Source organism: Camelina sativa, chromosome 11 (assembly GCF_030686135.1).
Source record: "Camelina sativa cultivar CO46 ecotype springtype chromosome 11, ASM3068613v1".
NCBI lineage: Eukaryota > Viridiplantae > Streptophyta > Magnoliopsida > Brassicales > Brassicaceae > Camelina > Camelina sativa.
In genome coordinates, this window is record NC_141890.1 from 49,253,386 (window position 1) to 49,274,786 (window position 21,401).

The 21,401-nt window shown below is 36.9% G+C and overlaps 3 protein-coding genes, 1 long non-coding RNA gene and 3 pseudogenes across 10 annotated transcripts; all 7 read left to right on the forward strand.

The window, feature by feature from the left end:
- Positions 1-156: 156 nt before the first annotated feature.
- Positions 157-543, forward strand: LOC109127669 (uncharacterized). The gene is made up of 3 exons (XR_002034220.2): positions 157-236; positions 322-406; positions 487-543. It is a non-coding gene; the product is annotated as an uncharacterized LOC109127669 (long non-coding RNA).
- Positions 544-5,103: 4,560 nt separating this feature from the next.
- Positions 5,104-6,021, forward strand: LOC147935605 (dof zinc finger protein DOF5.6 pseudogene; annotated as a pseudogene).
- A 266-nt stretch (positions 6,022-6,287) lies between these two features.
- On the forward strand, positions 6,288-7,925 carry LOC104726955 (dof zinc finger protein DOF5.6-like; annotated as a pseudogene). Its single transcript, XR_015573133.1, has 2 exons — positions 6,288-6,460; positions 6,866-7,925. The product of XR_015573133.1 is annotated as a dof zinc finger protein DOF5.6-like (transcript).
- Positions 7,926-10,679: 2,754 nt separating this feature from the next.
- Positions 10,680-13,051, forward strand: LOC147935606 (uncharacterized). 3 transcript variants are annotated; one of them, XM_087473566.1, is made up of 7 exons: positions 10,680-10,750; positions 10,909-11,359; positions 11,501-11,585; positions 11,700-11,922; positions 12,023-12,414; positions 12,489-12,659; positions 12,784-13,051. In XM_087473566.1, exons 2-7 carry the CDS (start codon positions 11,322-11,324, stop codon positions 12,865-12,867), a joined length of 993 nt encoding a protein of 330 aa, XP_087329692.1. In that variant the 5' UTR covers positions 10,680-10,750; positions 10,909-11,321; the 3' UTR covers positions 12,868-13,051. The 3 variants fall into 3 exon arrangements, with proteins under 3 accessions (XP_087329692.1, XP_087329690.1, XP_087329691.1); XM_087473564.1 differs by having other exon boundaries at positions 10,689-10,750; positions 12,739-13,051; XM_087473565.1 differs by having other exon boundaries at positions 10,692-10,750; positions 12,776-13,051.
- LOC147935607 (DEAD-box ATP-dependent RNA helicase 31-like) lies at positions 12,775-16,228 on the forward strand. 2 transcript variants are annotated; one of them, XM_087473551.1, is made up of 11 exons: positions 12,775-13,345; positions 13,549-13,662; positions 13,908-13,994; positions 14,094-14,230; positions 14,323-14,476; positions 14,558-14,639; positions 14,727-15,075; positions 15,189-15,295; positions 15,530-15,585; positions 15,678-15,902; positions 15,995-16,228. In XM_087473551.1, exons 5-11 carry the CDS (start codon positions 14,336-14,338, stop codon positions 16,226-16,228), a joined length of 1,194 nt encoding a protein of 397 aa, XP_087329677.1. In that variant the 5' UTR covers positions 12,775-13,345; positions 13,549-13,662; positions 13,908-13,994; positions 14,094-14,230; positions 14,323-14,335. The 2 variants fall into 2 exon arrangements, with proteins under 2 accessions (XP_087329677.1, XP_087329676.1); XM_087473550.1 differs by lacking the exon at positions 14,094-14,230 and having other exon boundaries at positions 12,797-12,880; positions 13,280-13,345.
- LOC104726953 (uncharacterized) lies at positions 15,995-18,424 on the forward strand. Of its 2 annotated transcripts, none has more exons than XR_015571646.1 (8): positions 15,995-16,564; positions 16,660-16,795; positions 16,880-16,949; positions 17,035-17,128; positions 17,224-17,437; positions 17,546-17,677; positions 17,764-17,934; positions 18,034-18,424. XR_015571646.1 is itself a non-coding variant. In XM_019232823.2 (8 exons), the coding sequence occupies exons 1-8, from the start codon at positions 16,267-16,269 to the stop codon at positions 18,223-18,225; spliced, it is 1,317 nt and encodes a 438-aa protein (XP_019088368.1). In that variant the 5' UTR covers positions 15,995-16,266; the 3' UTR covers positions 18,226-18,424. The 2 variants fall into 2 exon arrangements, 1 of the variants encoding a protein (XP_019088368.1); XM_019232823.2 differs by having other exon boundaries at positions 17,536-17,677.
- A 1,114-nt stretch (positions 18,425-19,538) lies between these two features.
- Positions 19,539-20,876, forward strand: LOC104726952 (cyclin-dependent kinase E-1 pseudogene; annotated as a pseudogene). Its single transcript, XR_015570551.1, has one exon. The product of XR_015570551.1 is annotated as a cyclin-dependent kinase E-1 pseudogene (transcript).
- The last annotated feature ends 525 nt before the right edge of the window (positions 20,877-21,401 follow it).

Here is a 21,401-nt window from a genome sequence, read left to right on the forward strand (position 1 = left end):
GTAAAAAAAGATGGCTTTTCCTTCCTCCTCCTCAAATTCATCTTGTTTATGACAGGCAAGTGTGTTTTTTTATCCTATTGGTCATGTGACCTTTCTGTGAATTGTCTGTGATCCACATTTCTTCACTCAGGTGTTGTTAGCCTTATAGTTAGATGATTTTTTTCAGGTACATGAAGAATTGTGTTTATAACATCTTTGAAGAGGTGAATGAAACTAAATTCCCCGGTTTTAAGAAGGTAAAAAAAATCACCTGGTCTTACCCTCAATCAGTAATTTCGTTTTTCACCACGTGCTTATTCACATTTTATGGTTTGCATTCAGACCACCTGGCTTGAGTGCATTCAAGAACCCGGTGAAGTTATCTTTGTTCCCAGTGGGTGGCATCATCAACATTGTATATAACTTGGTATCTCTTTCCCTCTCATTGTATGTACACCAACTGACCAACATTGTTTTCTTGAATTTTCTCGATTATTTTATTTACAGGAAGACACGATATCTATAAACCTTAACTGGCTCAATGCATACAACCTATCTTGGGTGGTAATGACTTCTCGACTTGTGTTTCTAATTTTCTATATTAGGATATATGAAAATGAACTAAAATAGGAAGTACTCATGTCTGCTTGAGTTTCTGGAAGGACTACAAGGACACTGAAGAGTCAATAGAAGACATAAGAGACATATGTGATGATTTTGAAGCTATTTTCCAGCGCAATCTTGCTGCCAACAACACAGGTTCATGCATGAATTATCTCAATTTGACAGATCCGTGTCTTTATTTTCCCAATTTATCTCCTTTTCGTAATCTGATTGTTAGTTGGAGCTTTACACTTCAATTTTATACGTATATATATATATATAGAGAGAGAGAGAAATTCCACATTTCGATATGGTTCTGTGCATTGTAAATGTTAGGAAGCTGAGTCATCAGGACTAGGAAGCATGTTAGACTCTTCGAATCCATCAGCAGCCTACATACTGGCTGCTGGCAGCACTATCGCCTCTCTCAGCCTCACCACCATCCTCAAAAGTGTCCTCGTTACTAAGTTCTGTTACGTACACCAACATTGTTCTTGTTGTTGTTTCTGTTGTCATGAACATATCTACCATTGCATTTAACAGTTTTATTTTTCTTGTATATGAACATATCAACTCTCACTTGTTGTGACTCTCTTGTAGATCATAGAGAAGGCCCCCGAGGGACAGAAAGTACGAGTAATCGACACAGATGGGATATTAGAGCTTGTGATAGGATTTGCTACCGCCTCTGCCTACTACTGAAACTGAAACTCATAAAGATAATGATGAAGAAGAAACAGACAACGTTGAACAGTCGTAACATGCAAATAAAGTTTTCGAGTTGTTTATCTTTTTAGCTTAAAATATATATATATATATATATATATATATATATATATATATATATTATGTAATCTAGGTTCAAATCGAGACTGAAATTGAACTAAACTAGATGGAGTTAGAGATGATTTAATTTTTGTTTCATATTCTATAATCGCTAAGATCGTATTCAAAAAAAAAAAAAAGGAATCGAAATTCGTAAACTAAATTGTGCACCATGCATGTAGAGAGATTAGGTCCATTACTTTCGTGATTTACAAAACATAGAGGTATACGACCCACAAAAGTAGAGAGGAATATATTCTACAATTATACTAAGAAAAACAAAACAAAAAAAGGAATACTAGACCTTATTTTATATACTTTTCTTGTCGAATATTATTTCAAAATTTCGTTGGATAAGCATAAGGTTTGACATCTTGACATATAACAAAATAGGTATCTCAATTCTCAACCTTTTTGAAAGCATATGTAATCCATTCCATTTTAACTTGTAAATTAAAGATAGGGTATAGAAATATTCAAAATTCGTATACATATGGTTGAGTTGGAGTATACACTACATAAAATCAAAATTTTCGTATATTAGACACGTATTCGGATCATGGTGTTAATGAAAATTCAAGAAGAAACACTATTGTTGGTTTGTGATCTCAATTAGACATAGCCTCAGTTCATTATAATGTGATGTTTCAGTTGTGATCATCACTGTAAATGAATACTATTGTGTTTGATCAGTTACGTTGGTTTGGCTTAAGCATGATGCTGTTAGTAAGTTAGAATAATTTTTGATATGCTTCTACTGCTTTCCTTAATTAGTACCTATACGAAATTGTAAATTCTTTAAGAATACTCGATTTACTAGCTAGTACTCTATCTGCCTAACGCTAGCAAATCACACAATTCTCTCGAGCTTTCGACATATTTACCTATATACTCTATTTTTTCAAATGTTGTACATTGTATATCAACATCATATGTTATCTCGTCCAAATAACATATGATAGTTCATAAGTTCATGATGATATGATGATGTAACGAACAAATAACGAGTGATGCAATGGAACAAAAGATACGCGGGCGAGATAGAGATATACTTTTATTATCTTTAAAAAGTGGGTCTCTCGAGCTTTCTACATATTTATTTACCTATATACTCTATTTTTTCAGATGTTGTATTGTATATCAACATCATATGTTATCTCGTACGTTAAGACTCATAATTTCATGATGATATGATGATGTAACGAACAAATAACGAGTGATGCAATGCAATGGAACAAAAGATACGCGGGCGGGATAGATACAGTTTTATTATCTTTAAAAAGTGGGTCTCGCTAGCTAAATTGTGGAGAGATATATATAAATGTGCCAAAGAAATTGTCTTATCTTGTGTGATTTATTCTCTCTTCACACTATTCTCGATGCCCTTTTATTCCTCTTTCCTTTCTTTTTAGTATTAGTTTTTAGTTTTTTTTTTTTTTTTTAAATATCATGTGATGAATCAACTATGAAGTATTCTCCCTAGATCCTTACAATCTTCAGTTTCCCACTTGTCACATAAATTTACGAAGCTTTCTCTTTAAAGTTATTTGTATTTTCGGGTCATTACCTAATAACCCAATACAATTGTGTGATACGAATGATTAACAGTATGTAATGAGTCCTCTAAATGAAGTTTGTATTCGTGTAATCTAGGTTATATATGACTAGGTCTGGGCTTTGTTCACAGTATTTTTCTCGTTTTGACGACCAATCCTGCATATTAAGCTATTTTTATCATTCATTTGATTTGTAGGTATCAAATCTCTGTCGTAACATCATATATTGTAATATAAACGCTTCATGGAGATCTCTTAGAATCTGCATTTTGTAATGCGTAATTTGGACAAAACACCAAACTAATTATCTTTTTTTTTTCTTCATTTTCTTAAGTATCAAAAGACTGTGTAGTGCACCCAAAATTCATGGAAAACCTAGCTAATCTCTTCCGTATCTTTTTGATGTATTGTTTAGTTCGGCAAACTCTTAAGGATCTTGTATTTTCTATTTTATTTGTTCTTATTGAACTTAAGTGAATCGCAAGGGTTAATTAATATGTATATATGTATTCCACCACAAAATATGCAATCTCAAACTCGCTTTAATTTGATTATTTGATAACTAAACTGTTTCTTAATTAACTGAATTTTCATAAATACACTCAATGTTATTATTAGTATACTGGCAAGACTAATTCGAAGTTTGAGCCTCGAAGGTTATTAATCCATGGAAGCCGGCTAAGAGAGAAACTTTTACATACAAAAAAAAGAGAGTTATTCAGAGACAAAAAAAAAAAGAAAACACAGATTACGAATAACCTCTTTTCTTTGATGATCAGTTAAGGGAAATACTTTCCTAACAATGAATGCATCGTTAACCACATTTAACATTTTGCAGGATAGTAATAGTATTATATTTTTATTTAAGAAGGTTTGAAAAGAGAAAAACAAATTCATAACTTTAGACTATTTTTATCCTACCGTCGGGGAAATTATCTGGTTAATTAACAAGCGTAAAGCTTAATCTAAAAAAACGAAATCTGTTTATTGAAAAGCACTTTTACTTACAGCTCTCAAACTTTTGTCTCTTCTTTATCATCGGATCAAACTCTTTAACCTTTATTTCGAAATCCAATAATAAGAAAATATCAAAAGTGGTTTGTTAACTCTTTGAATAATTTACTAATGATTCAGGGCAGTCAGAAAAACCAAAAACTTGAACCATATTATTAACAACACATGTAGGGAAAGTGACATGTGGCAAGAGAATAGATATTTTGCTTGAGAGGAGCGAGCGAGTGGAAACCCATCCCATTACTAGTCTAGTCTCTAGTCCAGTCCCAGTAGTGGACTAGACACAGACAAAACTTACGATAAAAATATTATTGTCTCTCACTTTTGTCTCTGTTGTGTGACGATCAAGCCGCTATTTCCGAACCCATCCGACGGCTCACCTTGTTCGTTTAGGTCCCACGGCTTTAGTCGTAACCGTTGGATTTGATAAAGACGATTTGGTCAAGTTGACGTAGACCCACCCTAAGAATGTGGGTCCGAAGATTTTGGAACCACCGACGCTTTCTTTTTCCTCCTTCTCCGCCACATCCGTATCTATACACTTATTAACTTATAGAGACATTTCAAAATGCTTAATGTATCAATAATTGAATTACCGAGAGATACATTAAGCATTTTTCTTCGAAATAACGTTTTATTAATTTGAAATGATTTATACTAGTAATATATAAAATACTACAGTAGTATTAAACTTGGAAAAAAGGAAGAAAAAAAACATATAAGTGTGAACTAATAGTAACTTAAGTAGTAGAAGTAGCTTTGAGTGGAGACAGCAATCCCGAGGAGAAGAAGGGTCCTCTTGTCGCTTCCTTCTTAAACACATCCCAACCCCCAAACTCTTCCTTGCCTTTTCATCTCATTTCTCTTCTCCTCCCTCTCCCTCTCTCTCTTGATTTTGTTCAACAACTTCTCTTAAAATTCTCACTCTCCCCCAAACTAAACAAGCAAACAAAACACAAAATGGGTCTCACTTCTCTTCAAAATGTTTTTGTATATTGTCTCCTTTCCAAATGAAGATATATAGGACTTCAACCAATTCAAGCTAAATTATTTTGTTAACTATAAACACAAAAATGACAAAATATTATGAAGATCTGTTTGTGTTTTATACGTACTTCATTAAAATTTGAAATTTGGCGGCACTCTAAGGAATATTCCAGTTGGGGATGGATGCCGGAAAAACAAGAAACCAGGTTCCTCTAAATCCTCCTCCTCCACTTCTTCCGGCAAAAAGCCATCCAACATCGTTACCACTAATACCACTGATCTAATTAGCACATTCTCATCAAAATTACCAAAACTCACCTCTAGGATTTTCACATTTTGGTGGGATGATGGGGTCTTACTCAACTCCGGAGCACAGTAACGTTGGTTTCTTGGAGAGCAAGTATGGGGGGTTTACTTTCGCAGAGCCCTAGACCTACTGATTTCCTGGACAGTAATTAAGTATGATCTTATGGGAGTGAATAATGACAACGACCTGGTCATGTTTGATCATGGAAGTAACGGAGATCATCATCATCACAATAATCATCACATCACATGGGTCTGAATCACGGGTTAGATCTTAATAACAACAATGGTGGATTTAATGGGATTTCTCCGGGAAGCAATGGAAATGGAGGTGGTCTCATGGATATCTCGGCATGCCAAAGACTTATGCTATCTAGTTATGACCATCTAACATTATAATCGTCAAGAAGATCATCAAAGGGTAACTACAATAACGGATGTGAAGCCAAATCCGAAGTTGTGTTATCGCTTGATTGGCAGCAAGATCAATGCTACTCCAATGGTGGTAACGGAGGCGTAGGAAAATCTGACGGTGGTGGCTATATCAACGGTTTAGGTTCATCGTGGAACGGTTTGATGAATGGCTATTTCTGAACCCATCCGACGGCTCACCTTGTTCGTTTAGGTCCCATGGCTTTAGTCGTAACCGTTGGATTTGATAAAGACGATTTGGTCAAGTTGACGTAGACCCACCCTAAGAATGTGGGTCCGAAGATTTTGGAACCACCGACGCTTTCTTTTTCCTCCTTCTCCGCCACATCCGTATATATACACTTATTAACTTATAGAGACATTTCAAAATGCTTACATTAAGCATTTTTCTTCGAAATAACGTTTTATTAATTTGAAATGATTTATAGTAATATATAAAATACTACAGTATTAAACTTGGAAAAAAAGAAGAAAAAAACATATCAGTGTGAACTAATAGTAACCAAGTAGGAGAAGTAGCTTTGAGTGGAGACAGCAATCCCGAGGAAAAGAAGGGTCCTCTTCTCGCTTCCTTCTTATTCACATCCCAACCCCCGAACTCTTCCTTGCCTTCTCATCTCATTTCTCTTCTCTCTCTCTTGATTTTGTTCAACAACTTCTCTTAAAATTCTCACTCTCCCCCAAACTAAACAAGCAAACAAAACACAAAAATGGGTCTCACTTCTCTTCAACTCTGCATGGATTCTGATTGGCTTCAGGTACTTTCCCTCAGACCTCCATTGTTTTTGTATATTGTTTCTTTTCCAAATGAAGAAATATATGACTTCTACCATTTCAAGCTAAATTCTTTTGTTATCTATAAATATAAAACTAACAAATACTATGTAAGATCTGTTTGTGTTCTATACGTACTTAATTAAAATTTGAAAATATTTGGCCTATTTTAAATATGTGAATTATTGTCGTTTTATTAATGAATTTGTTTTGTCACATGTAAGTACAAATGCAAAAGCAAATGTCAGGATCGATACATTTTAGATCTTACTCATCTTGAACCTTCGTTTTTGTCGTGCATTATCATACAACTTCGATTATATATACATATATATATAGAGAGAAATTTCACATTTTGATATATGGTTCTGTGCACATTGTCATGTTAGGAAGCTGAGTCATCAGGAGGAAGCATGTTAGACTCTTCGACGACTTCTCCATCAGCAGCCGACATACTCGCTGCTTGCAGCACTAGACCACAAGCCTCGGCTGTGGCTGTAGCTGCCGCGGCTCTGATGGATGGCGGAAGGAGGTTGCGTCCACCTCACGACCATCCTCAAAAGTGTCCTCGTTGCGAGTCAACACACACTAAGTTCTGTTACTACAATAACTATAGCCTCTCTCAGCCTCGTTACTTCTGCAAGACTTGTCGCCGTTACTGGCCCAAAGGCGGCACTCTAAGGAATATTCCAGTTGGTGGTGGATGCCGGAAAAACAAGAAACCATCTTCCTCTAATTCATCCTCCTCCACTTCTTCCGGAAAAAAGCCATCCAACATCGTTACGAATAATACCACTGATCTTATGGCGTTAGCACATTCTCATCAAAATTACCAAAACTCACCTCTAGGATTTCTTATTTTGGTGGGATGATGGGGTCTTACTCAACCCCGGAGAACAGTAACGTTGGTTTCTTGGAGAGCAAGTATGGGGGGTTTACTTTCGCAGAGCTCTAGACCTACTGATTTCCTGGACAGTAAGTATGATCTTATGGGAGTGAATAATGACAACGACCTGGTCATGGCTGATCATGGAAGTAACGGAGATCATCATCATCACATCACATGGGTCTGAATCACGGGTTAGATCTTAATAACAACAATGGTGGATTTAATGGGATTTCTCCGGGAAGCAGCTGAAATGGAGGTGGTCTCATGGATATCTCGGCATGCCAAAGACTTATGCTATTAGTTATGACCATCTAACATTATAAATTTATAATCATCAAGAAGATCATCAAAGGGTAACTACAATAACGGATGTGAAGCCAAATCCGAAGTTGTGTTATCGCTTGATTGGCAGCAAGATCAATGCTACTCCAATGGTGGTGGTAACGGAGGCGTAGGAAAATCTGACGGTGGTGGCTATATCAACGGTTTAGGTTCATCGTGGAACGGTTTGATGAATGGCTATATATGGATCCTCGACTAAAACAAACTCCTTGGTTTAATAAATTAATCAGAACGTTTTTCTCTTGTCGTAAGTAATGAGTAGTAGAGAAGCAATTAAATTTATGTACCGAGGTTTGTTTGCTTAGACAGTCTTACTTAGTTACTTTCGTAATTATTCTCGCTAGTTACGAGAGTAATCTTGATTAGGGTATTCAGAGAGATTAGAGATATATCGGTTTTGTGTGTGTTCGTGTGGTTGAGGTGTAATGTTAATACTTGATATATATACTGCTACATAATTGTCCACTTTACTTTCAATAACTAAGCTTTCATACGAATTAAAATAAACAAGTTAACATATATTCTTATTGTCATCAACTAGTAGAGAAGCAATCAAATTATATCTGACAGTGAAATGGATGATTGGCATTATAAAGAAGATAAGAAACTTTCAGATTGGAATACATCGCAAGAAGAAATTGAAAGATAGAAAAGGTAGTGCAGGCACATAAGTGTTCCACAACATAAAGTAAGTACATCATAAGTTCATTACTCTCAAGATTGAATTGTGTTCATGAATTTATATCAAAAGATCAACCTGTTGATGAATTTAGGGAATGATCGATAATGATCAAAAAGGAAGCATTACTCTGCATAACTTTGCCGCCCAGCTTCATCAATTGGTGGTGGAGTTATAAGCACAATCAACATTGTAGGTGAACATTTCTACAAAACAGAGTCATTAATGCTTCAGAACCATTCACATAAAGGAAGACGATGCAAGTGAGAGAGGATCATAGAAGCATATAAAAAAAAGAAACCTTCAAATTGCTGAACGATTCTTCTGACATTATCTTTGTACTCTGAGCCCTAAGAAAAAGAGAGTAGAGAGTAGAAAACACACTGAGATATAAGGCACACCAAAGCAACTCCACTGACAAAGAAGAGCTCTCATCATCTCAAATCTACATATTTTCATACTTGAACCAGTTCTTTCATTTCAGAGAACACTGATCATCCATGAAAATGTCATCAACAAACACATCCTAGACTTATATATCAAAACATTCAGATGTGTAATGTACTTAGAGAAACACATGGATCCAGAGGTACTCAAAGATCTATCAGATTCACACTCAAAGTCATAATCAATAATCACAATCACTACCGCAGATCTTGAAGAAAACAATCCAATCAAATCTCAAATTCAACATTGAAGACTCGAGAAAGAGAGAGAGAGAGGGAAAGAAGAGTACTGACGAGAGGGAAAATGTGATGAAGCAAGAAGAGAGCCCATCGGGGTGTCGTAGCAAGAATTGCAGCTAACCGAGAATAGAGAAGAATATCATGAAGCCTGCAGCTATCTGGACTAGAATAAGAAGCTCAGGCAGTTCAACCTGAAATAGGACTTAAGAACCTGTAAATGATATACAAAAGAAATTAATTAACATCGCCTTGTCGTTACTCTCTTAAGCTATCTTGAGATGCCCTTGGTCTTTTCCATCAAGATTATCCGTCGTCTCGGGGAACTTCAAACCAGCCGCGGTATATTTTTGACTAATATAGGATTTTGAATTTCTGGTTGCTGTCATGCTGTGTATGGGCACTGCCGCACTACAAAGTCGTTATGCATGGGAAAAAAATTAGAGGGGAACCAATTATTCCTATCGCAGTTCACAACGTGCATTATCTATAAATGATAATATTATAATACAATGTATGCCACGACAAGGGATGATGACCATAGAAAGGCGTAAATGAATTAAGCCAGTGGGGACCCTAAAAAGAGTTGCATTAATCCAAAAGGTTGATTATACGACGAGTGTGAAATTTTTAAAATGCTAGTACAAATACAAACTTAATTATACTACTAGTATTTAGTATTTACACGACCATTTTATATTTCTATGCAAGAAAAACTCACAAAGTCATTAAATTTGTCCTTTCAGATGCAAAAACTTTGAATTGTGTTTTTTTTTTACCTATTCAACAATTGTTAGAGAATTTAAAAAAAAAAAAAAACAAAGAAAGAAAGAACGTGAATTAGGCTTTGACCAAGACCTCCACATATTTGCTGCTATAGTTTGACCGCACGCCACGTAGATTACTAGAGTCAAAAATGTTTAACTTCAAATAAGCATCTCGGTTTTGAATAAACCGGCACCAAACTTGTCTAAAGTCTGTGTATTCACCTAACAACAAAACCGGTTTATCATAGACCAACCGAAGATCTTTGTCGAATCAGTCAGGTGAATATATAACTTCCGTTTGGGCCTAATTTCTAAGATCCATTAAGGGTTTGTAATGGCAAATTATTAACCCATTAATAGTGGTGTCTGATGAAAATTAAAAACAACATCACCATTTGTTCAATCAATAACTGTGACGTGACGACGACATCTCCTTTTATTCTTCGGTTATATACATCAATAACTGTGACTATTCATTATTATTTTTTTTGACAGCAAAAAGAAGATAAATGTTTACAAGTTAACTAATTTATTATTAGTGAAAATTAGAACAAATTATTTCCACAAATATATGAGCTGGATGGCATTTCATTAATGAATGAAGAGAATTGTGTTATGAATTTCCCATTTATCCAAAATACAAAACAGCTTATTATTTTAATTTTTCTTTTTTTGTAAGTTCCTTTTTTATTCATCATATAGATACACACGCAAATCTTGAAATAACCCAATTACCATTTTAGCCCTTTAGTAAGCCATTGTTTCCTCTTTTTTTCATGGGCAAAAAAGGAACACACAATATTAAAAAAATAACAAAACCCTTTTATTTCGTCTTCACTAGTAGGGGGCTGTGCTGTGGAGTGGGGACGTGAAAGTATACTCTGCAGAAAGAAGGAGAAAGAGAGAAAGAGAAGGTATAATCCAAAAATCCTAACCGCCATTAAACCCTAGCTTGCTTTTTTTTGTTTTCATTCTATTTCTCTCTTCTTCTTGCAAAAGCTTAAGATTCACAATCGCCTCTTCGCGCTGATATCTTTGTTGCTTTTTTTTTTGGATTTTGTTTCCGTTTAAGTTAGTTACACTCGAGAATGGGGAAGGAATCGAAGAAGAAAGGCGGTTCGGGAGAAGGCCGTAAAGCTGGTTCTACTTCACCGGCGAGTAAGAACGACGAGGCGGTGGTAGAGAAGACGACCTCGACTCAGCCGATTCACGAGGTAACGGAAGCTAAGGTGGAATCTCCGCCGGTGAAGGGGAAGAAATCGACGACGAAAGGCGGTTCGGGAGAAGGCCGTAAAGCCGGTTCTACTTCACCGGCGAGTAAGAACGAAGAGGCGGTGGTAGAGACCTCGACGCCGATTCACGAGGTAGACAAAACGGAAGCTAAGGTGGAATCTCCCAACCGTGCGAGCCAAAAAGAGAAGGCGAAACGTGCTTCTTCTTCTCAACCACCGGTTAGTAAGCGTAAGAGATCTGAGATCACTCCCAATGCTGAGGATTTGTTGCCTCCATCCAAACCGAATGAGGTTTGTCATTTCTCTACTCACTTACTTAATCGCCTCCATCCAAACCAAATCGCCTCCAACTCTACTCACTTACTCTTTGTTGTATGGCAGAATGTTACCTTCTTTAATGTTTGTTATGTATTACATGTTTTTGTTGTATAGAAAGAGGAAGAAATTAGTCCAATCAAAAAAAAAGAAGAGTTCTAAAGGTGAACAAGCGGGATCAAGTCGAGCCAAGGCCCCAGAGGTACGTTATTCTTTAGAGACTCGATTAGTGATTCACTATGGTTGGTTTGGATAACATTTGAGAAAAAGAGTATAATAATATACTGAGCCTGATGTTTTTTTTTCTTTCTTGTAGTTAGATAAGCACCAACGTCGCAATAACATATGGTGGGACTACGACAACAAGGAGGTTCCAACAGATTTGGAACACAACCAAGTACATACGAGGATGCTGAACGCACTTCAAGCGATAGGGTTTCATGGACCCATAAAAATCCGTGCCTTTGTCGGGTACACAGATTCAAATAAACCAGACATGGGGAGCGATGTTGAAATATTCTATGCAAACAAGTGTCCTAGTACGTGTCATCTGTGTGAATTACATGTGCTATTTTTGTGAATTACCTGGGGTTTTTTATTAAGTAAAAACATAACATGAATCTGTCTGTTTTATTGCAGGACCAAAAGGAAGACCAACCACAGACAATCAAGCTGGAGATGAGTGTATGAAAGAGGAGATACAACGTTTTATTGAGGATGGCTCTCATAGCCCTGACTTAGAGAATCACCTGTTCATTTCATCTGATAAGGGATTTAGTGCAAGGTTAATGAGTTTGATGGAACATGGCTATATTGTGATGAATGTCACTGAAGGAGCTGAACAGGTTGACGGTCTTGAACACAATTGGGACAACTGGAGACTTTTTCTAGGGCTTAGTAAACAGAGAGCTTACAAAAACCCTAGTTCCAGGAAACAAGCTGAATCCAAGAAAAAGAAAAGTAAAATCAACCGGAAAGAACGCAAGAAGAAAGCTAAGGAGGCTAAGAAGAGTTTAATAGCAACTGCCGAGGTAATTTGATTTCAAAGAATTTTTTAAAAAACTTATTTCAAACAAGCAATTTGATTTGTTATATGTCTGGCCAGGATGAAAACTCACGTGTGCCTACAAGCATAAGTGAACGAGATGGTGGAAGAGTCGAAATGAGGGTCAGACTCGAGATCCACACCCAGAAGCCAGTCGTCGTTGACATCGACGATGACTCAGTTCATATTGTTGCTAAGAATGCTGACGATTTACGTCAGTTTATATGCGAGGTATTGTTTATTTTATAATAAGCTGTGTATTTTTTATTTAATAATTAATATTAAGGCTCGAGTTTTTTTTCTTTTCCAGAGACTTAAATCACCGATTGAGGATATTACTTTGGAAGAACTCCAGGACAACAACAAATGGAGAGTGGTGGTGCCCAATAAAAGCATTAGGGAGATCTATGTCGTCTTGACAAGGGCTAGGAAGACGTGAACCGGAATTTATTGTAATCAGAGATAGTTTATCACTCATCTCTGTCTCTCCTATCTCTCGAATTTAGTCTACTGTTCCGTCACTTTTGCTCTTCTTTTCTTATTGGGATTTTGATTGTGAAAATATTCGCCACTTGTTATAAGAGAGAGTTTGAAAAGTTTATTTGAATGGACCATATTGTGTATTGAGAATTGTTGATTTAGAAGATCAGGTCGACCAGGAGGAGTTGGTAGCTCTCTTGGTCTTGGAGGACTCTGTAAAACGTAAAATGGAACAGTTTTATGAAGGAACCGAAGGAACAGATATGCTTAAAATGGAGCATATCTGTTCTCCGTCTAATGGTTTGATGATAATAACAAGTTCTGCTTTCTAATTTCAGTTTGTCGTTTATCCTTTTCTAATGTTTACCCAGGTGAAAGTCGAAGACATTGAAGCATATGCTCCTAAGGACTTGCTGATTGTCACGACTGGATCACAAGTAAGTTAATCTTGTCAACTTGTGGAGTGGCTGTTGCCAGCTTTGCCTTTCTTTCTCTTTTCACTTCATTAAAATTAGGCTTTTAGCACATATGTAAAGGAATAAAGGCAATATTTGTTCCATTTTGGTTATATTTATGCAAATTGATGAATTTCTAGGGGAGAACTTGGTTTCTAATGATTTAAATTTCCCCTGTTTTGAAGGAAGAGGTTCTTAAAATAGTTAAACGGCAGCATTTTCTACCTATACATGGAGAACTTTTGTTTCTTAAGGAGCATGAGTTGCTTGGGAAGTCTACTGGGATTGGACACACTACTGTAAGTCTCTCACCAAAGATTTATATACTCATGGTAGGTAGATAGCCTACATCATCTTTAGGAGTTTGATGAAATTGGTTCAACTTTCATCTGGTAACAAAGTGCCTTGACCATGAACATAATTTCTGAGACATGTTCAATTTAAAGCATAATTTTCATGGAAGAACCAATTGATTACCTCTGAACCATTTGTAGGTGTATACTCGGGTTTTACTTATGTAATCTAACATGCTTCACTCATGCAGATGATATTATTGATAGTGCAAGACTACTGGCTGAAGAAGAAACTGCGGCATCCTAAAGTAGATGATAAGGAAAGCAGCAGAAACATGGTAGTTTACTGTTTTAAAGCGGTAGACTTGTTGGTTTAGTGCTTTAGTTCAGGTTAATGAAACAAAGTATTTTTACATGTTCAGAGGTTTTTGTTTCAGGTAGCAACTATGGTATTATTGATATTCGTTTATGAACTAAAGAGTTGGCATGTGTTAAGACTTGTCTCTTTCTCTCTATGGTCTTCTTTTGGCAGTTGATTGCATGTTTTATGTAATTCTGTAGTTCTATTGAAACGGTAAGTTTTTATATGGGGCTAGTGGATCCAGTCTTAAGCTTCAGATTTTGGATGTACTAGTTTATTTCCTTTATGTTTTGGTTTGTTAACAGCGGTGAAGGGAAAATGGAGAGACAGTTTAGAATGAACTGTATCGGTTGTGAGCTTTTCGTTTGTTATCGTGCTGAAGAGTCTTTGGAAACAACGTCTTTCATTTACATTGTTGATGGAGCACTTAGTGCTGTTGCTGCAGAAACTAACCCACAGGTACAATTGGTTTCTTATTAGTAATTTATTCAGTTGCAAGATCAAAATCTTAGATGATTAATCTGTTATGGCGGCACACAGGATGCACCTGTACAACTGGACGGTGGACTTGTTCAGGTTGCAATAGAAGTGGAAGACCGTGCACAGCGTTCAGCAATCACAAGTAAAACATAGTCATATGACTTCTTACTCACTTGACATGGATCTTCGATTAAACAGTTTGATTGGCCCATGCTTCTTCTCTATGCAGGGGTAAATGCTGATGATGTTCGTGAACTAAAGCATCAGGGGAAGAGTAGTGAACCGTCTTTTCGTAAGAGGAACGAGACAAGTTTTAGGAGAAATAGAGGTAGAGAAGACTACAAGGGTTTAGGGAAGCGGGATGATCGTTTTCTTGAAGACGAAAGTAGTGATGAGGATGTGAAGAGTTTAGCAATGGGAGGTATTGGGGATTTGCTTAGTGAAGAAGATGAGGAAGAGGACGAAGATTATGAATTTCTTAAGAAGAAAGCTGTTTCTGCTTTTGGGTTTGATAAGGAGAATGCTGTAGTAGCGGATCAAGCAAAGAATGCAGATAACTCTTATTTGACTAAGACAAGGTAACGTTGTTTCTTTTGTGTGCTGTTGAATTATCTAGAAGACAGAGTTAGGTTACTGCAAAAGTTTTCATTACTTTTTACTCTGATCACTTGGTAAAATGTTTCTTTAACAGATTCGATCAGTATCGACTGTCTCCCTTATCGCTAAAAGCAATCAAGGAAGCTGGATACGAGACAATGACTGTTGTGCAGGAAGCTACTCTTCCTGTAATTCTCAAAGGTATGTGTTTCTCTTATACTTTTTTAAATGGTGCTTATTGAATCAATGTTGCTGAAAGAAAACAACACCATGATTTAGGAAATTGTGATTCTACCATGCTTTATATGATCACAACCTGTTTCACCCTAGCAATCCAGTAGTAGAAAGAAAAGCTCACAAACTTTTTGAACCTCAATTATACTTAAAAACTTATCTTAATTTTCTTGGTTTCTTTGGCATTTATACTTTTTCCAGGCAAAGATGTCCTAGCTAAGGCCAAAACAGGAACTGGGAAAACTGTAGCGTTTTTGGTGAGACATACCATACACTAAGTTGGACATTTGGTAATGGATTGAACTTGTATTTGGGATCTGTGCTTATTCTGCTGATGTTTGTTTTTAAGCTTCCGTCAATTGAAGTAGCTGTCAAATCTCCTCCTACAAGCCCGGATAATAAGCGACCCCCAATTCTTGCGCTTGTGATATGTCCAACTAGAGAACTTGCCAATCAAGCTGCTACAGAAGCAAACACCTTGCTAAAGTATCATCCAACTATTGGTGTTCAAGTTGTGATTGGAGGCACAAGACTTGGTTTAGAGCAAAAGCGTATGCAAACAAATCCTTGCCAGGTGAATATTGTTTCCTTTGGTTTATATAGTTGAGGCTCATCTTTGGAGCAAATCCATAAAATTCCCTTTAATATCGTATCTGTAACTTCCAGATATTAGTGGCTACACCTGGAAGGCTCAAAGACCATATCGAGAACACGCCAGGATTTGCGACAAGGTTAAAGGGTGTGAAAGTCCTTGTGCTTGATGAAGCTGACCACCTTTTAGACATGGGTTTCCGCAAGGACATTGAGAGGATAATTTCAGCGGTTCCTAAGGAGAGACAAACTTTTCTATTTTCCGCCACAGTACCTGAAGAGGTCTGTCTCATTTTCTTGCATAATTAGTTTGGTTTTGGTTTTTGTTACGATAGTCCCTTGTTGTAATGGGTCTTGATTTGTGTTTTTTTTTCTTTCTGGCGTTTGCTCCGATTCTCCGCCGCGCCTCCGCGGCCAAGAACCTCCTGTCGTTGACCAGACTCGCCGTCGACTCTTCAATCTCCTCCAGGTCTCTGCAAACCGGAGCCTCCGGCGATGATTCTCCTCAATCCATTGGTGGGTATCACGTGAGCTCCGGCGGATTCATGCGTGGAGCCGTGTATCGCGAGCCCAATCAGCCTCTAACCATCGAAGAGTTTCATATGCCTCGGCCTAAAGTCAATGAAATTCTCATCAAAACCAAAGGTACAATTCTTTCTCCATGTTCTAAGGATTTGGGCTGAATCAATCTGGAGAATTCGAAATGTTGAAAGTTGAATTCTTTTTCTTTTTGTGGGAAGCTTGTGGGGTTTATCACTCTGATCTTCATGTGATGAAAGGAGAGATACCATTCTCTAGTCCTTGTGTCATTGGTCATGAGATCACTGGTGAAGTAGTTGAACACGGTCCTCTTACTGATCACAAGATCATTAAAAGGTTTCTTTCTTTTTTTCCTCCTCAACACTATAATGGAATCATATGTTTTGTTTATTATTCTGAATGTCTCAACTTTATGTTCAGATTTCCAGTTGGGTCTCGTGTAGTTGGAGCTTTCATTATGCCTTGTGGAACCTGTTCTTATTGTGCTAAGGTGAGGTCGAAACTGTAGTTGCTTTCATTAGATTCTCTAACCTGAGAACTGAAACGTTTTAGCTGATACTTTTACTTGGATACAGGGCCATGATGATTTATGTGAAGACTTCTTTGCCTTCAACAGGGCGAAAGGAACTCTTTACGATGGCGAAACTCGTCTCTTTTTAAGACATGATGGTAAATTTTGAATCTTGATTAGGCTTTTTTAAACAGCAGGTGGCATGTTTGTTAGGAGAAACATGACTGTTTTACCTAATTACGTTTCTCTGCAGATTCACCAGTGTATATGTACAGTATGGGAGGGATGGCTGAGTACTGTGTCACTCCAGCTCACGGGTTAGCTCCTCTGCCAGATTCTTTACCCTACACTGAATCTGCGATTCTAGGGTGTGCTGTTTTTACAGCATATGGTGCTATGGCTCATGCTGCTGAGATCCGTCCTGGAGATTCTATTGCAGTTATTGGAATTGGTGGTGTTGGTTCCAGGTATGTTATATGTGTGGCATTGTCATTTCGTATCTGATTTGAGGATAGTTTTAATTGCTTCTTGTATGACCATAACCATCTTTGAGTTGTTGCTTCAGTTGTTTGCAGATAGCGAGGGCTTTTGGAGCCTCGGATATAATTGCTGTGGATGTTCAGGATGATAAATTGCAGAAGGCCAAGACACTTGGTGCTACTCATGTTGTCAATGGTGCTAAAGAAGATGCTGTTGAAAGGATAAGAGTATGTTATGGTTGATTAAGGCCTCTTTCTTGTGGAGATAGACCTTCGATTGATATTAATATGAAAAACTGTTTCTTCTCTCGTAGGAAATAACCGGTGGGATGGGTGTTGATGTTGCTGTTGAAGCCTTGGGAAGGCCACAAACTTTCATGCAGTGCACACTAAGTGTAAAAGATGGTGGAAAAGCTGTGATGATTGGACTCTCAAAAGCTGGTTCTGTTGGAGAAATTGATATAAACAGACTTGTTCGTAGGAAGGTTCGGGTTCTTACTTTCTTGTCCTACTTAGAATATTCACTGGTCCTGACCATGATATTGAATCTCTTTCTTTTTTTGTTTTTTCCAATATTTGTGAAGATAAAAGTGATAGGGTCATATGGAGGAAGAGCAAGACAGGATCTTCCTAAAGTAGTGAAACTGGCAGAGTCAGGAATCTTCAATCTGAAAAACGCAGTTTCAAGTAAATACAAGTTTGAAGATGCAGGAAAAGCATTTCAAGATCTCAACGAAGGCAAAATCGTTAGCCGAGGTGTTGTTGAGATACTATAACAATAAATAGCTATCTGGTTCTTGTTTGGTAATGACTTGGATCTTTTTTTTTTTTTAAGTTGCTAGCTGCTACAAATCTTCAGACAAGTTCTTCTTACTTGTGTTTGCTTGCATTGCAAATTAGCAATGTCTTCCAAGTTGTCCTTTTTGAACATTGTTCTTCTCTCTTGATAATCAATAAAGAAGCATGTTTGTGTAACCCTTTTGATTCTTCCTGTTCTAAGCTTAAATAATGAGATCAATATGACAACTTTTATACATGATGATTTAGCCTTAACATGAAGATTGAAGCCTCTATATACATTAAATCAATTACATTTTTTTTTGTTTTGATACCGAAATAGTTGAAGCAGACTTGAGTTTGAGTTTCTATACTGGTAAAAAATACAGTTACTAGACAGTTAAAAGAAAAGAAAAACCAGTAGTAACTGCACATTAAAATTCATAGTTTTACTGTATATATTTATTTTCAATGTGTTTTTTTTTAATAGATAATTCAGTTATTGTGTTTCTATAACTGTTTTTAAACATTAATTTCTTCCCTCTTTCACAATTATCTGATTTCTGAAATTATCTAAAAACTTAAGATATATCAAAGTCTTTCCAATTGTTAATTGCTTTTAAATCCATAACTGAATAAACTTTTTTATTTTTATAAAAAAAGAGAGCAAAAGATAAATAATTACAAATGGCTAAAAATTACAAATCTAGTTTCCATTCTCGGCGTCTCGGCTGCTTCTTCATAACGTCACCGTTTTTGGTAAACTCAATCTTTCTCCCTTCCGTCTCACCGGAATCCTCTCGCTTTTTGTCTCCCGTCTCCTCCGATGTATTTACCTGATCGTTGATTTTATAAAATAAAAATAGATCGTATAGGTCTCGACCTTCTTTTTTCTTTTTAATTGGAATTTGAAATTGGTTTCGAAATTTTAGGTCTTTTGATTAGGTTAGGGCAACTTTGCTATGGGTATTGAATTTTAGGGTTATTGGTCTCTGGAGCTTGATAATTTCAGCTTTGTTGTTAAAGTTTCGTTTTTTTTTTCGTCTCTGGGTCTAGATGAGATTTGATTAGACGTCAATTGCTGAAAAAGTTGGAGTCTTTGGGTCTGAATTTGTTCATTAGGATGTGAATTGTATTTATCAGCTAATTCTGAAACATTCCTTTTAGACTTTTGGTTTTGTGTAGGTAGGTTCTATGAAAAGTCCTAGATCTTTTATTCTGTGAAGTTTCTTGCTTGTAGGTAATTTTGGATCACTTTATTGAGTCTCGTAAGTATTTGTAATTTGAATGGTTCTTCTATCACTTGCTTAGCTCTTTTTGTTGATAGATTAGATTACATGTACGGTTCCAGAGACTCATCTTCGTTGGCTGATTTTGTTCAAATTTCAGGAAAACTACAACGTGTAAACCTAGATGGTTTCGTTTTAAGGACATTGAGGTAGAGAATACTACTAATAAGCAATGGGAGATGGGAGTTCCACTAGATCCAACAGCTCAAACAGCAGTAGTGAGAAACCAGAGTGGCTGCAACAATACAATCTCGTTGGTAAGATTGGTGGAGGAACCTATGGTCTTGTTTTCTTGGCTAGAACCAAGACTCCGCCTAAAAGACCAATTGCCATCAAGAAGTTTAAGCAGTCAAAAGACGGAGATGGAGTTTCCCCAACTGCTATCTGAGAGATCATGTTGCTCAGAGAGATTTCCCATGAGAACGTCGTGAAGCTTGTGAATGTCCACATCAATTTTGCAGACATGTCTCTGTATCTTGCCTTTGATTATGCAGAGTACGATCTCTACGAAATCATCAGGCACCACAGAGACAAAGTAGGCCACTCGATAAACACATACACAGTTAAGTCTTTGCTCTGGCAGCTTCTCAATGGCTTGAACTATCTTCACAGTAATTGGATTATACACAGAGACTTGAAACCCTCGAATATCTTGGTTATGGGGGATGGAGAAGAACACGGAATAGTGAAAATAGCTGACTTCGGACTTGCAAGGATATATCAAGCTCCGTTGAAACCGCTATCAGATAACGGAGTTGTGGTCACAATCTGGTACAGAGCACCAGAGCTGCTTCTTGGCTCGAAGCACTATACAAGCGCCGTCGATATGTGGGCTGTTGGATGTATATTCGCGGAGTTACTTACTCTCAAACCGTTGTTCCAAGGAGCAGAAGCTAAGTCTGCTCAAACCCCTTTCCAGTTAGATCAACTCGACAAGATATTTAAGATCTTAGGCCACCCGACGATGGATAAATGGCCAACGTTAGTTAACCTCCCGCAGTGGCATAACGATGTTCAACACATTCAAGCTCACAAATACGACAGCGTTGGTCTCCACAACGTGGTTCACCTGAATCAGAAAAGTCCTGCGTATGATCTCAGGTTACGCACCTCCTAACAAAACCAGACGCCTCTAATGATTTTTATAAGGTGAAGTCGATATCATCATACTCGGGTGGGTTAGATTCTGTGTGTTTGCTGCAGAAGAAAGCGTTGCTATTTGCTTTATAGAGTAGAGTTAGACTGTAATGCAGCATGTGGTGTGTTGCTATATTCATATGGATGGATTGGATTCTGTAGTTTCTGTAAAAACATATCCTCTCAAGTGTTTGTTAATTAGAGCATCATTTCATTTCTCTTAACATCATTTCTCAAATAATAGTAAATAGGAGATTTGCCAGAGTAAGAATATATAATATCACCAGTGTGACCAGACAACGTTTCTCTGATAATACAAATACCTACGGAGTGAAATAGTTATGACAAATACAGTTTTGGTGATATTTTTAACGTTTAATGAAACTTGGTTTTCTTTACACGCCAGTGTCAGTCTATCACCAGTGTGACCAGACAACGTTTCTCTGATAATATCTATTTACCCACCTAAATACATATAGAATCTAATACTGTATTAGTAATACTATAAGATTGTAGATCGTCAATCATAGAGCTAAAACCACTTCACCCGACATAGTTGGTCTTTCTTTTTATTTGTGTCAACGAAACAATTGTTTTTTTTTATCTTTCAGCTTAATCCACATGCGTGGCCGTGTGTATTTAATGTATTCAAGCTTATTTACATAACGCTTATCTACCAGCTATGCAGTAATAAATTATAACAAAGATAAGAATTTTAAAATTCAAGTTTTTGTCTTCGCTTACCTACC

Excerpts from the sequence above, each read along its gene's own strand:
- LOC147935606 (XM_087473564.1), top strand. The coding sequence starts at position 11,322 with ATGCTGAGGATTTGTTGCCTCCATCCAAACCGAATGAG. Across the intron at positions 11,923-12,022 it reads CTATGCAAACAAGTGTCCTA|GACCAAAAGGAAGACCAACC; the intron begins GTACGTGTCATC and ends GTTTTATTGCAG. Across the intron at positions 12,415-12,488 it reads GTTTAATAGCAACTGCCGAG|GATGAAAACTCACGTGTGCC; the intron begins GTAATTTGATTT and ends ATGTCTGGCCAG.
- LOC147935607 (XM_087473550.1), top strand. The coding sequence starts at position 13,969 with ATGATAAGGAAAGCAGCAGAAACATG. Across the intron at positions 13,995-14,322 it reads AGGAAAGCAGCAGAAACATG|CGGTGAAGGGAAAATGGAGA; the intron begins GTAGTTTACTGT and ends GTTTGTTAACAG. Across the intron at positions 15,903-15,994 it reads TGCAAACAAATCCTTGCCAG|ATATTAGTGGCTACACCTGG; the intron begins GTGAATATTGTT and ends TGTAACTTCCAG.
- LOC104726953 (XM_019232823.2), top strand. The coding sequence starts at position 16,267 with ATGGGTCTTGATTTGTGTTTTTTTTTCTTTCTGGCGTTTGCTCCGATT. Across the intron at positions 16,796-16,879 it reads GATCACAAGATCATTAAAAG|ATTTCCAGTTGGGTCTCGTG; the intron begins GTTTCTTTCTTT and ends CTTTATGTTCAG. Across the intron at positions 17,438-17,535 it reads ATTGGTGGTGTTGGTTCCAG|TTGTTTGCAGATAGCGAGGG; the intron begins GTATGTTATATG and ends TTGTTGCTTCAG.